Genomic DNA, 18,887 nt, shown 5'->3' with positions numbered 1-18,887 from the left:
ACTTTTTGTAATTATTATTTTTATTATACGATTATACGCCTATTGGTTTTGTAAATAATTAACCGCAATAAACGAGGTTTTACTGGATATCCAAATGGGACCCACCCTGACAGGCGCGTTTTTTTTTTCCATCGAAGGGTGTGTCTCTCTGTTTCAAGTCTTAAAAAGAAGGCGTTTTTTGGGCGTTTATGCTCAAGATTACCCAAGCACCCACGCTCGCTCCTTCGTGTAAATTAATTCGATTAGCTCCTTCATGCAAGCGTCTGTCCAGTAAATATTTGTTGTCTTTTCCACGGGGCGCTACATTGCGGAAGTCCCGGAGCCCAAACCAGAAGCGGCGACCACAGCAGGCGGGGTTTATCTTCACATCTGGAGCGTTTTCCTTTCGTAGAGCAAAACATGTATGAAATAGTTCGAAAATTGTTTTTTACGGACTGCCAATGCGCAGCGGACGCCTCCAAAACTTACGAGGAGTTGTTCGCCAAACTCGACACCAACAAGGATGGAAAAGTGGATGTGTCCGAACTGAAGGCAGGCCTGGCTGCAATGGGGATACGGACCAGGAAAGGAGCAGCTAAGGTAACTTGGTAACTTGTCGTAATATACACCCGTATACTTCCACTATATAACTACTACAGAGCCCCTATCCTGTCTGTTTTCCATATCTCCCTCCTCTACCACACCTGAATAAATTGATCAACTCATCAGCAAGCTGTCAAGAAGCTTGATACCGATCCAGATGATTTGATTCCGGTGTGTTGGTGGAGGGAGACATGGGAAACAGACTGGATCGGGGCTCTCGATGACACTACTATTACTACTACTACTAACATTGCCACTAACATTACCACTACTCCTCCCACTACTACTAACATTACCACCAACATTACCATTACTCCTCCAACTACTACTAACATTACCACTACTCCCCCCACTACTACTATCATCACTACTCCTCCCACTACTACTAATATCACCACTACTCCTCCCACTACTAATAATATCACCACTACTCCTCCCACTACTTCTAATAATATCACCACTACTCCTCCCACTTCTAATATCACCACTACTCCTCCCACTTCTAATATCACCACTACTCCTCCCACTACTACTAATATCACCACTAGTCCCCCCACTACTACTAATATCACCACTACTCCCCCCACTACTACTAATATCACCACTACTCCCCCCACTACTACTAATATCACCACCACTCCCCCCACTACTACTAATATCACCACCACTCCCCCCACTACTACTAATATCACCACTACTCCCCCCACTACTACTAATATCACCACTACTCCCCCCACTACTACTAATATCACCACTACTCCCCCCACTACTACTAATATCACTACTACTGCCCCCACTACTACCAATATCACCACTACTCCCCCCACTACTACTAATATCACTACTACTGCCCCCACTACTACCAATATCACGACTAATCCTCCCACTACTACCAATATCGCTACTACTCCTCCCACTACTACCAATATCACCACTACTCCCCCTGCGGTCGTTATAGATGTAATACACGTGTTTTGAGGCCAGATGGCGGCAAGAGGCCGTTCTTCTAGGGCCAAAAGCCGTTCACTTTGTAGTACATTTTAGACTTTTACTTTGTGCCCAATGTGTGTGTTTGTCAAAATATGTGCCACGTTGCATCTGTAGTTTTTAATTGGTTAATAAGGGGAATTCAAAATAAAATAACGGATAAGGAGATGTATTTAGTTTTTGGGGGATTTCGTAACTTGGATCTTTTTCATATCCTGAGTTAGTCATTTGCATATATAAAATTTTGTAACATGAAACTTTCGCACCTAGAGGCATTCATAAGCTTCCCGGATGACGAATATCTTTTTTTATCACAAGATTCCTTTGAGATTCAATTCATCCAGAGAAGAGCTGTGTCTTTGTTCCCAGTTTTCATTATTATGTTACTTGATTTCATATTTTGCAGATGAAGGAAAGCTGAGGAAATATAAATGACTAGAACCACACAGAGCAAACAGAAAACAAAGAAATGTGAATTTCACTACTCTCTCCTGATAATTTTCTATCATTTTTCATTCAGTGTCACAGTTAAGTGAACTGGGGCACTGGTTGCAGGTCACATGCCCACACTATTGATTCCTTTCCACATATGGACAATTAACGTATTTTTACGACTATATGTCGCACCACAGTTAAAGGCGCAGTGTCTGTAATGAGTGCTATTTCATTTGACCAATATATCTATGTATATTCTTTTTCTTTAGAAAATAATTTCCTCCGGAGACCAGGACCAAGATGAAGGACTTGACTTTAATGAATTCTCCAAGTATCTGAAGGAACATGAAAAGAAGTTACAACTCACATTCAAGAGCTTAGACAAAAACAATGATGGTAAAGTGAATTTGTTCTGCTGACAAGAATTTTAATGGGTCAGTACTAATGCCATGATTTGGCTGTACAGTTTATTTTTTACCTGCATATTCATATCAGTCATGTGTTTATCATCTAACAGGCCAAATAGATTTCGTGGAGATCAAACAGTCTCTTGCAGATCTTGGGCTGGACGTCAGCAAGGAGGAAGCAGAGAAGATCCTTAAGAGGTAATTTTTTGTATTTTAATTGATCTCATGCTGACAGTCATACATCTACTTATGAAATTAATTGTTTCCAGAACTGTTTTCATAACTTGAATTTTTCTTCAGTAGAGCTGAACTTTATTTGTAAATTCTATAATTCAGATAAAACGCTAAATAAAATGTATTTTGACATGTATGAACGAAATTCAAGAAAAAAACGTATCATGCATAAAAGCATCAAATTCTTTACGTATGGTATAAATGAGCTACAGGGTGCCCCACCAGCCACTTTTTGGCCTGTGGGCTGAATGTTTGACACCACTACACAAGAGTGTTAAAAATAAATGCACTCATACACTCTCAACAATACATAATACATATATACAAATACATAAATGAACAAAATAGTTTCTCCGGTGTCTGTTGCTCAACAAGTATTTCAATTCGTCATATGATATTGTTTGCAAAGCCTGTATACTTGATTGTTGTTTAATTCTAATATACTGATCTTTTTCTACAGTATCGATGGAAATGGCACCATGACTGTGGACTGGAATGAATGGAGGGAGCATTTCCTTTTGACCACAGCTACCAACCTAGAGGAAGTTGTCCGATATTGGAAACACACAACGGTATGTGGGAAATTTTTCAACAATTTGTCCCAAATGCAGAATAATGACAATTGCCAATCCTCTCCACAAAATCACCACTCAAATTCTCATTACCTCTTAATTAAAAACTCTTTACATCTCTTAAACATTAAGTTGTTACTGTGATGCTGTATTTTTAATAAACTAAATGTGATTATTCATGTTCTCAGAGCAGTGTTCTCACAAATGTTATTGATTATATCGAAAGAAAAAATGGGCATTATTTGTGCGACGGTAGATACAGCAAAATGTTTTTTTTATTTTTGAACAAAACGTGTATATTTTTATTTTAGTTTTCATTTTAGTGCAAAGAAACCTATTAAATGCTTAGGAGCGCTTTATCAATGCATATTCAAAAATGCTTCGGTATAAAAAAAATTGCAGTGCATTTTAAATGGGTATGAATTATTCATGCATTTGCATACCTGTCAACTGGTACGTTCTCGCCGTAATTGGTACAACTGAAAGCCCATTTTTATATTGGTACGCTGTACACATGAAAATGGTACGCTAAACGGTGATTTTGAGAAAAAAAAATAAATTAAGGCACTTTGTAGCCATTTTTCAACATCCGCCATTGTTTCTTCCCGGAAACGCATGTCTGCCAAGTGATATATGTACCGGCGCCTCTGATTGGCTAAAAAAAAAAGATCATGATAAACATTTCGTTTTGTAACACTTTCACCATGTGATTTCCGTTTCCTGTTCCCTTGTTTATGTTTACTTTCATTTGCAAAAAATTACAAAAAAGTAAAGTGGTAAGATTTTCCATGTATTTATACATATATGTAAGGGCGAAAACAAAATTTGGTAAGATCACAAATGGTTCGAGGTTGACAGGTATGCATTTGTAGTCTGTGTAATTCACCATCTACTAACAAAGCAAGAAATAACTACACGGAAAAAATGCAACGCTCCGCTCAGTGCTTGTAGAGATCTTTGCACGAGACATGCAGCAAGAAAGACACCATAAGCAGCCACTTGGCTATCTCTTATACTCGTATCTCAAAATTTGTCTCGCATCTCAAGGTACATATTTGCACGGAATTTAACTCATATTTCAAATTACTTGTAAGTCGGGGGGTTATGGTTAGGGGTTAAACTTTTTGCACCGGTGAATCGTATATTACATAACAGAAACAACTTTAAATGAACTGAGATTATAATGCAGACAGACTTAAAATTAGTTTAATCTAACCTTACACTAAACTTAATTCTATAATTCATTAATTTTGTTTTACATTTTTATACCTTTCTTCTCCCGGTCGGGTTGGCTGTTTGCCCCGCCTCCACCTTGACTTTCACTATCGATAGGCTGTTTGCTTTTGTATTCCCTTCAAAATATTCTGAAAATGATGCACACAAATGTCGTCACAATAGGATAACGCTCGACCACTTGCCAACGAGAAGTAATATATGCTCCCCGTACTTGCAATCGCTACGCCATTCACGCTGAGTGCCGGGATAAAAACCCTGAAAAAATGCAAAGCTCCGCCCAGTGCTCATAGATATCTATAAAACATGAAAAAGATGCGGCAAAAAAGACTGCGCTAAAATCATCAACAACCTCTCATGTCTTCGCCAACTGGCTTTCTCATATCTCAAAATTTGTCTCGTATCTAGAGATAATTATTTGCTCGAAATTTTACTCGTATCTCGAAATGCTCGTATGTCAGGGTGCTTTTATGTCGAGGTACCACTGTATACACAAATGCTTGTGTTCAGGTGCTGGACATTGGTGATAGCCTAACCATCCCAGATGAGTTCACTGAAGAGGAGAAGACCACAGGTTTGTGGTGGAAGCAGCTTTCTGCAGGGGCTATGGCAGGAGCAGTCTCCCGTACAGGCACTGCCCCCCTGGACAGAATGAAAGTCTTCATGCAGGTGTGTCTAATGTACTGTATTGGTAAAATTCATGAATAATTTCATTTTTATTAAAGGTAACTGCCATTAGCACTCATTACTCTGAATTTACAGGTTCACTCTTCCAAGAACAACCAAATCAACTTGGTCAGCGGGTTCAAGCAAATGTTGAAAGAGGGAGGTTTGGCGTCTTTATGGCGGGGAAATGGTATTAACGTACTGAAGATCGCCCCAGAAACTGCAATTAAATTCATGGCGTATGAGAAGGTAATGTTTAAACTAATCCGTAGTTTTTCCAGTTCAGTTAGTAAGTCTAGTGAGTGTTGTTTGGAGCTATTTATCTGCTATTTGGAGCTTTTATTGTTTGGCAGGATAAGGTTTAGAGAGTGTTTCTATATTTAATATGCAATTTGAGTTCAACTAAATTCTTAACAGTGTGAATACTGGTGTGGTTGACCTGGTTGGGGAAAGTATTTTTTTATGTAGTTATAAAAAAAAAATAGAGATATTTGATATCCTTCAGGTGATTTGGCCTACATCATTGATTTCAAGACAGAAATTGTACGTACATGGCATCACTTAGCCCAGTGTTTCCCAACCACTGTGCCGCGGCACACTGGTGTGCCGTGAGCAATGGTCAGGTGTGCCGTGGGAAATTGCAAGAAGTCATACAATGTGATATTGAGAGAGAAAAATTAATATGAATATAAGATTAAAATGGAACTATTCCAAGGTTCAAATCAAAATATGATGGAAGTTAAATTGTAGATTATACTATTATTTGATTCAAGTTGTGAAACACTAATTTTGTTGCTTATTTTTCTCGAAGTCAAAACGGAAGTTGTCTGGTTTCTAGGGCATCAACTTTTGCCGACGTAAAGTCTGTGTGAGAACAATTTTTTTTTGCGGAATATTAGGAGATTTAAGTAATATTTAGAGAAAAATCATAAAATGATGCGATCAATAACTTTACTTGGTTATTTGCATCATTCAAACCGGAAGTTGTTCAGGGTCCACAGGCCAAATTTTCGTGACATTAGGTCATTGTGAAAAATTAGATTTTGGAATAATTTCTGATGCGATTTCTGCTGATAAAACTTCGATGAGAATAACTATTATAAATATAGGCGACAAAGATTTTCAGATGGTGGTGTCCCTTGAGATTTTTTTCAATGCAAAAAGTGTGCCTCGGCTCAAAAAAGGTTGGGATACACTGACTTAGCCTACCCAGTTCACACATTTTCATCCTTTTTTTTTCTCTCCATGAACCTGGTTGAATCTTAAATGTTTATAATGGCAAGTGATGTGTGTAAAATGTGAATATTATTAAAAATAATAGTAATTTAAAAAAAAAAGGTCATCACCAAGCTACCACTCAGCAATGGTGGATCATTAGTTCATTCATTTTCGGAACCGCTTTATCCTCACTGGGGTCATGGGGGGTGCTGGAGCCTATACCAGTTGACTTCAGGTCAAAGGCAGGGGACACGCTGAATGACCCTACCATGCATGTTTTTGGAATGTGGGAGGAAACTGGAGTACCCAGGGAAAACCTATGCAGAACATGTAAACTCCACACAGGTGGACCAACCTAGATTTGAACCCAGGACTCTAGAGCTGTGAGGCCGACATGCTTACAACTTGGTGGAACATTTTGTTGTGAAATCTAAACAATTGCGGTCCGTGTTCTATAGAGTATGTCAATTGTGAGGGGAAAGTAAAGCGCAAAAACATTGGGAATATTGCATTACTGAGGAAGACAATACATAGAAAAGAAAGAAAGTCTCCATTTAGGTACAAAAGATTACCAAAACAGCAGATTTCGTATGAATCCTCGTGGCTTGTATGTGTTTCGGATTTAAGGACTACAACGCATCTACAACATATAGAATCCTAAAAAAAAATCTGTGTAAAACCTGTCTGTTAACAAAAACGGGCACTTTTGGAAGAATTTATGGTTGTGTAATGAGATTTTTTGGTTTGTGATCCATGATCCTTTTTGTAGAGGTCCCTGTCTATTTTTTAAAAACTGTTTTAAGGTTGTTATTATCTTGTTTTTATCTAAATGCTTCCTCTCTATTTTATATATACTTTGTCTCACTAAGTATAAGAAGATGATGGCTAGCGATCCTGGGAATATCAAGACACATGAGAGGTTCATTGCTGGATCACTTGCTGGCGCAACAGCACAAACTGCCATCTATCCCATGGAGGTGCGCTCTTTAACACATCCACATTTTCATATTTCATAGTAATACCAGTCTAACAATGATAGGTCTATTTGAATACAAATACATTTTTGTCCATCTTTTTCTTTTAATTGTATGATTTTGCATGGCAACGGTCTGACAAATAGTGAAACTGGATTAACATTTTCACGTCAGTGATTAGACCAATCTATTTGAATCAGCTGCTGGCAAGAATTGTGTATTGGTTTCTTTATTAGTTTGAAAAATGTAAAATATTGGCCGTATCCAGATCCATAAAACCTATACCTGCTGTCTAGATTTACTCGAATGATGGTGTTATGTTATCAATAAAAATAAACACCTATAAATGACAAAAATAAGCATACATACTAAAATAAATGAGATATTGTTTAATATTTTTCAATGATATCATGTTATATTTACACTACGTGTCAGATAGTCAGTCGTGAACAAGTATTATAGATAACAGATTATTATTTACAGTACTATATATATATAAATAAATATCTTGCCATTTCAGGTAATGAAGACCAGGCTCACCCTCAGAAAGACAGGGCAATATTCAGGAATGTCTGATTGCGCAAAGAAAATCCTGAGAAAGGAAGGAATTAAAGCATTCTACAAGGGCTATGTTCCTAATATTCTGGGCATCATTCCATACGCTGGAATAGACCTGGCTGTTTATGAAGTGAGTCATCACTCCGGCCATAGTCGTCTTCAAACATTATATTGCATTATCTCACAAACCTTTCTGATCATCACTAGAGCTTGAAGAACTTGTGGTTGTCCCGCTATGCCAAAGACACAGCCAACCCAGGTATACTTGTACTGCTGGGCTGTGGTACCATCTCCAGTACTTGTGGGCAACTGACCAGCTACCCCTTGGCTCTAGTTCGCACAAGGATGCAGGCACAAGGTACAAACATGAAAATAATATTCACTATAATCATAAATCACATCTTCCACATTTGATACTGTAGTACAATTTGTTTTTTGCTCGGTGGTCTCTCTTAAATAGTGTATGGCTTTATTACCGTATGTACTTGCATAAGCTACCCATGCGTATAAGCCGTACCCTTACAATTGCTTTAAAAGCGTATTTTACAATTTCTCACGTATAATTGTACAAATGTGTTACTTTGAAGGGAAAATCTTAAGAAAAATCATCTCACATGGCATTTCTGAGATACTGTATGAATCAAAAGTACATTATTAGGGTCGATATCATTAGGAATTAATTCAGCCAGTAATGGTTGTTTTCTTACTGCAAAACAAAATACAGTGTTCCCTCGCTACTTCGCGCTTCAGCTATCGCGGACTCATGGCTTCGCGGATTTTTTTCAGGAAAAAAAAAATTAAAAATGTGAAGATATTAAGTTAAAATTATAAATTACATCATTTTACAAGAGGTGGCAACAAAATATTCAATAAGAATTAGTAATTGCATCAAAGAAATGGTCAATAACATGGTGAGAGTTCAGGAATCGCATTGATGACGTCATGGCTGTTTACAGGCGCATCTTCACCGCCCAAAAAAACAATGTTTACAACTCCCAATAACGATGTTTCTTACGTGCAAAAAAACTGCAGAAGATCCTCCATACGGAGTACTATGATGTTTTTGCTTGGTGGTGCTTTTGTGCACGTGTTACACGTTTCTTTAAGCATTTTTGAAGGGGCACCCCTACTTCACGGAAATGCACTTATTGCGGGGGGTCCCGGTCCCCATTAACCGCGATAAGCGAGGGAACACTGTAAACAACAACTAGTAAATGCAAATAGTACTTTGCTGACATCTACTGGTGAAAGAGCATAGCAAGCTTTGTGCGCATATAAGCCGTACCCTTGATTCAGTGATCAAATGTTACAAATACGGCTTATATGTGAGAAAATACGGTAGCACCAACCAGTTAATGAAAACATTGTTATGATTTTACTTATTCTGTTTACAAAGTGGACACCTCTTTAGGTCCAATCTTTCAGAACACCACCAAAAAAGGTGAAACATATAAGATACATCTAGATTAAAGTAGTGCAATCAAATTGAATTAAATTGAATGCTTTTATTGTCATTATAGAAGTATAATGTCATTGTGTGCTTGGGCAAAACACTTGCCCGTTACAGTAGTGATGGGTGGGGCTTAGAAGGGCTGCCTCGTGTCTGGGTCTTAACCATGGCAGCTGTTAGTGTCCAAAAATTGCAATAGGAATAAAATGCATTATTACCTGTTTTTCATCATTATGGTGACTCGGGCATATTTCTTTCCTCAGCTTCTGTTGTTGGTGCTGAGCAGCTGCAGATGAGCCAAATGGTGAAGAAGATTCTGGAGAAAGAAGGATTCTTTGGACTTTATCGTGGCATCTTGCCCAATTTCATGAAGGTGCTGCCAGCTGTCAGCATCAGCTATGTAGTGTATGAATACATGCGGTCAGGTTTGGGTATACAGAAGTAGGATAAGTATCTTGCTTGCTGTCATTTTCATGTTTGTCCTGAAACAAATAGCAAAATTATACATCTGGAAAAAAAACGTAAATGTAAATTGAGGTGACGTAGACAAGAAAATATGGCACTTTAACGCTGGTGTCCTTACTTTAGTCCAAGTGATACTAAACATATTGCTTTTTAAATAAATATACATATATAATATATATATTATCTAAATTCATAGTGAATTCACATTTAATTTGTATTCCCTAAGCAACAACAAAGAGACCCTTCTTGGTAACATTGATTTTTATTCATCCATTCATTATTCTTTACCTATTTGACTCTTAATGAGTGGGAATCTATTCAGATCCATACTCACTCAATGGAAAATTTCAAACTGTCAATTACAGGAAGATGTATGTTTTTGAAATCCATATAGTAAACAACTCTACACAGGAAAGACTGAGCAGAGATTAAGATTTCAGAACTGTGAATCACAGGAATACCCTCAACACGGTACTAGGTTCTTACATAGGGTGCATAAATGACACTTAGTTTGTCCTTTACATTTTGGAATGCATAGGAAAGAGTACATAGACCATTGAATACATACAGTGCTATTAAAAAGAAACACAATTAGTACACATGATTACATTCATGTTTAACTTGCTAATGATTGCTCTTCAAAAATCAAAATCTAATGAGATTAAGCCAAGGTAGAATTAACAATTTTTAAAAATATTATATATGCACAACGATATTGATGAGTTTGACACCATCACATATTAAGAAAAGTGGTATTTTGCATCTAAAGTGCACCTTGTCATTAAATATGACCTATAGATTAAATTGCCAACCCAATTTAATGCAGAATTTTATCGTGTAACGTCAAAAATCCAATCTTTATTCTCCCTTATACATGTGTGTCCTAATATACAGTGCAGAGTATTTTTCAAGCATACTTGAATCCAAGAGTCAAGTATCTTTTTCATGTACAGAATTGTCAGTTGTTCTGCTAATCTACAAAGCCTCCTTCAAAAATCATTGTCGAAATATGTGCCTTGTTTTTCTTCCTTGTCTTTATCCCCTTATTTGATTGAATAATGAGATGTCTGTTTACATTAATAAAATCATTTCAGTACAAAAAGTGTTCATTTTTAAATATGAATTTACTAAATCCATTAAATTTGTAAACCTTAGCATAATATAATCATTCTGTAAGATTCATCCAGCTTAATAGCACTGATCTATATAACTTTTAACAGTACTACTGTGTACTCATTGTACTTTGCTTTGCAACACATGGCATTGTACACTTCAAAGACCTTTACAGCAGGCCCGAAATATTTAAACAGTGACAACAGGTATTATTTTGCCTAAACCCCAATGAATTTGAAATGATCAACCCACTATTATTTGAGTGAACATTTTCAGGATTAAAAGACAAAAGTATGGATAATTGGTGCTTTCAACACAGCAGGTCTGCCTAGCTTTTGACAAGTTTGCCTAGGTCTACCAATAGCTTGAGAATGACAACCTGCCCAACTGTCAAGCCCTGTCGTGGGTGGAAGGACTTGATTAGGTGGTCTTTTAGTAGTTAGACACACTATTGCATAATTGTCTGGCTGAGAGATTTACTTGAGTGTTCACCTGCCAAAACACTTTGAGACAAAATACTAATTCTTCATAAAAAATGCTCTAAATCCTAAATGGGGACATTGTATTTTAATTAAAAACATTACCTGCATCAACTTAATTACATCATGAAATCAAAATCATGACTCTGATCATGATCCCCAAAATGTATGTATATTATGAAGTAATTTAACAGCTGTAAAAACCCAGAGACAAATGACAAAAGTCATTCTTTACTTGGATTTGAATACATAGATTTACCTAATGTGTAATATTCAAATTTTGTCTCCATAAACCTCATATGACTACTTACGTACGTGCATGTTTTGAATAGGTAGAATACATAAAGTTTACCATGAAGCCCAAATTAAGATTGAGAAGGAACTAAGAAGTCCTCCATGCATGCATATTTTTTAATTATTATATTTACCATGACCTAACACAATTGCAACATCTTTGCAGTTACTACAGTCAGTGTAATGTCTTGAAAGCCAGAGGTAAAGCACATTATGTAAGATGCAACCTGGAGTAATCACTTGTTAAATCCATTGGGCTCAAGAGTCAGTTTTAGTGATGGAGTATATGAAATTTGTTCAATTTGAGAATTTAATCTGGATTGTTTTCACTAATCAATTCATTATAAAGGTCTGTTTTCTTCTCCACAAGGATAAAGTGCCTGTTTGGGCCTGTGTATTAATTCCCACTAAAATGTGTTCATAGAAAAAAAATAATAATTCAAGCACTGATTTAGTTTAAAATCATTTTTTTATTATCATAAAGATGCGATTTCAATGCACAGCATTTCCAATAATTTCTTTTTATATATAATTTATATTTTCACTTAACATACAGTATGTGAAAATTCATGCTGAAATTCGCAAGCAGAAGCCACTCCCCTGTCCTCTGCTTGGTACTACGACTCAGCACTGAAGTAAACAAACAATATATATTTTTGACCATACTTCGGGGTTTTTCATTTATTGCAGCCATACACCTACATTAACCGTGATAATCGAGGGATTACTGTAATAACAATAGTCATCTTTAAATTGGGGGTGGCCCGGCAGCTGAGTGGTTAGCGCATAGTGTGGAACCTGGGTTCAAATCCAGGTCCGTATACCGGTGTGGGATTTGCATTTTCTCTCCCGGCCCGCGTGGGTTTTTTCCGGGTACTCCGGTTTCCTCCTACATTCCAAGGACACGCATAGTAGGCTGATTGGACACTAAATTGGCCCTAGGTATGAGTGTGAATGGTTGTGTTTCTCCCTGTGTCCTGCGATTGGCTGGCCACCACTTTAGGGTGTCCCCTGCCTCTGGCCCGAAGTCAGCTGAGATAGGCTCCAGCACCCCCCACGACCCTAATGAGCAGTTCAGAAAATGAGATGGGATCTTTAAATTGCCAACCATTTCCACTGTTGTGAATGTTACAAAACTCTATGTAATTGATTTCCAGGTTTCTCACGCAGAGAATAAAGTCTTCTCTGGGAACATTTGATATGAGACTAGTGTACCCACTAGGGAAAAAAATGCCACAATGGTCAAGGCTGCACGTAGCGCTTTAAACCAGCTGGGGTATGTGGGCAGTAGTGACAAATCATAGTGAAGTGAAACTCCCAGCGCCATAATAACCATGGCTGCCGAAGGAACAATGTCGTCGGCCATCAACATGGTTACCCAGGCTAACAGTGAAGGCACCACGCTATTGCTCAGGTTCATCCAGTCCGGTTTGGCCGGGCTGCTTTCTGGGAGAGCGAACCCCCAGCGAGCTCCACCTAGGAAGGAAACAATGGCGGCGCCATAGCTCACTTGAGCATAGGCAAGCTCGGGAAAGTAGATTTCAGTCACAGCCATGATGAGTGGAGGGCTAATAAAGGGGATCAATCCTGCGAAGCCCAGTACCAAAGCTGGTTTGGGACTCTTCCAGAAGTCAACCATATCATATCGCAGCAGGTCCAGCTCCCTGGGGGGTGGTACGGGTGGTGGTCGCTTTTTTTGCCTCGCAACTGACGAATGAAAAGATTGATTTCTTGCTGTAAAACCCAGTGTAAAGCACGGACTCTCTAGGAAGAGCCCAGTCCTTGTGAAAGCATGGCTGTTGGGAGAATGCTTTTCTCTTGAGACTTGACGCCATTCTGTTAGGGGTCTGGAAAATGAGGTCTGGCTGATCTGATGATTATCTTTTGATCGACCATCACCAAGTCTGATAAGTGACCATGACCAACATTTTGGTGGCTGTCGTGCCAAGTGATATAACTGAGGAAACATAGATAAGTATGTCAATATTATTCTTATAATTTGATATTATAAACCCTTTTAGTAAAACAAAAATATATGAAAACACACTGAATTACCTTTTGGACAGTTATGCAGCTTTTTCTAAATGTAGTCGAAAACATCTAAAGAGAGAAATAGGGGGAAAAAAGAAGAAAATTGTACTTTCCAAGAACCCGCGTTTTCTAAACGACACAATTATGAAATTAAACATTATTCAGGAGACGTATAATTACCTCTGATTAAGATCCAAAATTACATATTACATCAAACATTAACCTTTAATTTCACAGATCTTCGATGACCCACACAAGAGAAGACAAGATACCAATACGTCCGACATTAAAAACGTCCGTAACGAAACAAAATTTTTAAAAGCAAGGTTCCTGACAAAATCGCAGGCGCGAGAAAAAAAATCATAAGTTTAAGTCAATAACTACGTTCTTACGTTCCTATTCCACGATTTATTCAATCGAAATTTGTAGGAAATAAAGTGCTTACTTTTTTCTCTCCCTCTCTGCCCCTCACCTCCTCACCTGCACTATCCTTCTGTAATTCATTATATTGTCCGTAATATATTAGTATATATGGTAATACCTTGAGATACGCGCTTAATGCGTTCGGGGACCAAGCTCGAATGCCGATTCACTCATATCTCAGATCAACTTTTACCATAGAAAATAACTAAATACGGACTAATTCGTTCCCACCCTCTGAAAAAAACACCAAAAACAGAATATTACCGTGGAAAATGATTTTTATTTGTTCTAATCCCTCTACAATCCGTTATATTATTTATAAAGTAATTCCTTGAGATACGGGCTTCCAGGGCCGAGCGCGTATGTTGATTTACTCGTATCGCAAATCAACTTTTACCATAGAAATGAACTAAATATAATTTAAGTTGTTCCCACCCTCTAAAAAAACACAACAAAAAACAGGATATTATAATGGATTTTTTTTATTGGTTCTAATCCCCCTGCAATACATTATTGTATGTATACAGAAATACCGTGACATACGCGCCTAATGCGTTCCGGCACCAAGCTCGTATGTCGATTTACTCTTATCTCAAATCAACTTTTAACATAGAAATTAACTAAATGCCAATACATTTGTTCCCACCCTTCTGGGAAAAAAACACCAAAAACAGGATAATACAGTGGAAAAACATTTGTTTTGGTTCTAATTCATCATCTACTAACAGAATAACAAATAACTATCTAGTGGTTATGATGTTCATTACTAAAATGAGACATTATTCAGTACGATGCGGAGTGTGTCTTTGTCTCACTGCCACCTTTCCGTTTAGCCAGAGTTTTTAAAAATAACCTACAAAATGATGCACAATAGTGTCCTCACAATAGGACTGGCTGTCTCATATGCTCGTAGAATAAAATTTGTCTCCTATCCCAAGGCAAATATTTGCTCGTAATTTTACTCATATCTCAAATTTCTGTCGGAGCATTTGGTATTACTTTTTATTCAAGGTCAACCAACATTTAAATAAGAAAAAAGGAAAATTATATTAGATTAGTTTTTTTTATTTAATTTTTTTATTATGTCTAAAGTACAGGTGCTTTCACACAGCTATGGTTTCTCATGAATAAAAAAAAACACCCAAAAAGCACACCGGGGGACACTCATATCAAATGTGGACAGTTGCATGACTTGTGACAGGAAGATTCATGTATTTAAAAGTAAAGTAAATTTTTCATAATGACAAAGATGTTTTACTCAAAGTTCAAATAACAACCGTGCACTGCAAATAAGTAAATAAGCAACTAAAAATGTTTTTAAAAAATGGAACATAACATGTTGAAATTTCTTAAAACTGAGCACCATCATTTCAGCAGTGTTGTTACAGAATACACCCAACACTAATCAAGTAGCTCTTTCGAGAAAATATATTTTTCAAAATGAAGAATAAATAAAGATGAATTCCACCCAAAGTTGATCCCCAGCCATTGATATTCTTCAAACAGCTCCATCATTCTGAAAGACAAGCACAATTAAATTTAAGTAATGGTCCATTAAGGTCATACCAATAAATGTCTGAATCTATCAAAGAATGCATGAACATGTATGTAAGGAACTTTCCTGAAATACTCAAAGCTCAGTAGTTTATTTGTTCGATTTTATTAACAGTCAATGAAAACATACTAACCCCATCACAGCAGCCACAGCAGTCTCCGCACAGAGCTCCTAGAAGCCCATTTATCACCTGCACAGCACACAGGACCATCTGGATCAAACCCATAACCAGTACAACAGAGAATAGGGAGAGATGCCATGACACCACACCAGGAGGCTCAATGCATTTGGACCACATGCTTGAGTTAGACAGATAGTTTCTGCAGATGGGGAGAATGCAAGAAGAAAAATGTTTGCATGCTACTTCCAGATATACAGATTATCATTTTTCAAAAAACATTTAATGAGAGTGGCAGCCTGGTGGAGCGAGTGGTTAGCACATCGGGCTCACAACTCTGGGGTCCTGGGTTCGAATCTAGGTCGGCACACCTGTGTGGAGTTTGCATGTTCTCCTCGGGCCTGTGTGGGTTTACTCCGGGTACTCCGGTTTCCTCCCACTTCCAAAAGACATTCATGGTAGGCTAATTGGACACTCTAAATTACCCCTAGGAAGGAGTGTGAGCGTGAATGGTTGTTTGTCTCCTTGTGCCCTGCGATTGGCTGGCCCCAATTCAGGGTGTCCCCCGCCTCTGGTCCGAAGTCAGCTGGGATAAGCTCCAGCACCCCCGCGACCCTAGTGAGGTTAATGCGGTTCAGAAAATGAGATGAGACTATACTAGTTATGCTTATAGTACTGTGCTAATATATTCTCTTCTTACTAGTGACAGGATAGGTCTACAAATAGCAACTTCATACCCATCATTGAAAGGGTACGACCACTCCTTGGTATTGTTCATTTCATTCAGACATTTGGGTCCATGGTTAATGGCAACAGCTGAAACTATGACTGAATAAGCGGCCCCTGCAAGACCCACAGCTGCAAACAGTATGGAACTCAGCATCTGTAAACAAAGAAAAGAAAAAAATGATGATTGAACAATCAAAGGTCTACATGTTTACATGTTAATTACTTTTTCAGGACTCATTATTTTTTTCTGATTTTACATGGCAGTACAGTAAGTGATTCTATCAATAAGGACAACAAATAGCAAAACAATTCATCATTTGTGTCGCGTGTGATGAAAGAAGAAAAAAATATCCCAGAAAATTTTAAAACCTGTCTAGTCTTGTCTCTTGATTTTTTAAGAATCACATCTACTATATAAATAGTTCTATGGAGGGAAATAAAGTGTAAACATAAAATACTTAACCGCAAATCTCCTCCCACAGCTTTCATTGCCACAGCAACCACAGCAGTCATTGTTCTTCAGACCCAGGAAGACCAGTGCAGGGAAAATCATCTGCATTCAGCAATAACAAAATGTTTTTATAAGAGACCAGTTTCTAGTTTGGTTAAGGTTTACATAAGTCAGCAAAAAGCTTCAACACAGGGTACTAAAAACAAACAAAGAATAAATAGCAAGGGGTGTCAGACCATTTTAGATTGAATATTTAGATTTTTTTTTAATAAATGGATTAAATGAACTGGATTAAAGTCCCTGAATATTCTGTTTTTTTTCACAGATCTAAAAAAACATATTTAAGCTTTTTTCAAAATATATTTTTAGATTTTACAAAAATATTTTTGAACTAAAAACACAGGAAAAATTGATTAAAAAATTGCAATTATTGATGTAAAAGGGGGAAAATCAGGAAATCTAATATACACCCATACTCTTCATTTTAATTTGATCCTAAAACAGAATGTCGGCACTCATGATTTACTAAAAATGATGCGGCGGGCCAGATTTGGCCCCCGTGCCAACACTTTGACGCCTGTGATATATACAATCCAAATCTCAGACTCCAGTATTATGAAGAAAAAAACGTTGGTACAGATACAGATGTCATTATTACAAGTATAATGACAACAAAAAACTTTCAATAATAAAACAAACTTACCAAAACCCCAGATCCCAACATTCCTCCAAAGTACCAGACTTCTTCAGTGATCTGATTACTATCCACAACCTTCCCACCAGGAAAAAAGAGAAGTATGTTGCACAGCACACATACAATTGCCAAGGGCATCAGAGTGATCCCCAGACACTTAGCGAAGCCTCCAGAGCACATTGTAGTAATCTTATAAACCCAAAATATCACTGATTGCAATTCCAATGGCAAAAGAACCACACCCTAAGGTTCAAAATCAGGAAAATATTCAATGTTATGATTACCAACGAACCAGAAAAATATATATATTTGTACTTTCTCAGTTAAAAATGTGGCTTTTCAAATTAAATCTAATATTCCAGGTGGAAAAAAGTCTTCTTTAATGATGTGGCCTAATCCACCTCACCTGTGCACTTCAATACAAGGTGGTTGATACAAAATTTCAGCCTTTATAGCCCCTCACCTTGTTTTTAATGTGACGTCATTTCCACACTTTTACAACCACAAGCTGTAATAATGCAAAGTCTCACATGTAACAGCACACACACCCACAAAACACCATGAATACACTTCATGCAAACACACATTGGTGAGGGATGATGGTGTATCAGTGTGTGCATAGAGAAATCCGAGTGAAGATACTGTGGTTAATCTTTTACCATTTGTTTTTTGTCTGGGTGGGAGAGAGAGGTATTTGATCAATAGAGCAGATCTCTCATGGTTGATCTGAATCCTGAAAATGCACAATGAGTAACAGGAAAAAAGCCTTTAGTATTTCCAATTATATATATATATATATATATATATATATATATATATATATATATATATATATATATATATATATATATATATATATATATATATATATATATATATATATATATATATATATATATATATATATATATATATATATATATATATATATATATATATATATATATATATATATATATATATATATATATATATATATATATATATATATATATATATATATATATATATATATATATATATATATATATATATATATATATATATATATATATATATATATATATATATATATATATATATATATATATATATATATATATATATATTTTTTTTTATATACAGTGCTGCATCAACAATATTTGAAGCCTCTTCTTAAAAAATGGTGGTCCAGATCTTGTATTACACTTCAACGCAGACTTTTTACTTTTTACCCGAT

At 36.8% G+C, this 18,887-nt stretch overlaps 3 protein-coding genes across 3 annotated transcripts; 1 reads left to right on the top strand and 2 right to left on the bottom strand.

The window, feature by feature from the left end:
- Window positions 1-149: 149 nt before the first annotated feature.
- slc25a24 (solute carrier family 25 member 24) lies at window positions 150-10,836 on the top strand. Its single transcript, XM_077717777.1, has 10 exons — window positions 150-579; window positions 2,274-2,400; window positions 2,522-2,609; window positions 3,106-3,217; window positions 4,961-5,119; window positions 5,213-5,365; window positions 7,204-7,311; window positions 7,829-7,996; window positions 8,074-8,224; window positions 9,580-10,836. The coding sequence occupies exons 1-10, from the start codon at window positions 400-402 to the stop codon at window positions 9,759-9,761; spliced, it is 1,428 nt and encodes a 475-aa protein (XP_077573903.1). The 5' UTR covers window positions 150-399; the 3' UTR covers window positions 9,762-10,836.
- Window positions 10,837-12,230: 1,394 nt separating this feature from the next.
- LOC144196783 (transmembrane protein 69-like) lies at window positions 12,231-14,006 on the bottom strand. Its single transcript, XM_077717214.1, has 3 exons — window positions 13,879-14,006; window positions 13,723-13,767; window positions 12,231-13,624 (listed from the first exon to the last, which is right to left on the bottom strand). Exons 2-3 carry the CDS (start codon window positions 13,765-13,767, stop codon window positions 12,830-12,832), a joined length of 840 nt encoding a protein of 279 aa, XP_077573340.1. The 5' UTR covers window positions 13,879-14,006; the 3' UTR covers window positions 12,231-12,829.
- Window positions 14,007-14,761: 755 nt separating this feature from the next.
- Window positions 14,762-18,100, bottom strand: tm4sf4 (transmembrane 4 L six family member 4). Its single transcript, XM_077717198.1, has 5 exons — window positions 17,678-18,100; window positions 16,987-17,076; window positions 16,532-16,677; window positions 15,810-15,996; window positions 14,762-15,637 (listed from the first exon to the last, which is right to left on the bottom strand). The coding sequence occupies exons 1-5, from the start codon at window positions 17,846-17,848 to the stop codon at window positions 15,620-15,622; spliced, it is 612 nt and encodes a 203-aa protein (XP_077573324.1). The 5' UTR covers window positions 17,849-18,100; the 3' UTR covers window positions 14,762-15,619.
- Window positions 18,101-18,887: the final 787 nt, after the last annotated feature.

This window comes from Stigmatopora nigra, chromosome 5 (genome assembly GCF_051989575.1).
Source record: "Stigmatopora nigra isolate UIUO_SnigA chromosome 5, RoL_Snig_1.1, whole genome shotgun sequence".
NCBI lineage: Eukaryota > Metazoa > Chordata > Actinopteri > Syngnathiformes > Syngnathidae > Stigmatopora > Stigmatopora nigra.
The sequence above is the reverse complement of the archived record's forward strand: the minus strand, read 5'-3'. Positions and strand labels throughout refer to the sequence as shown.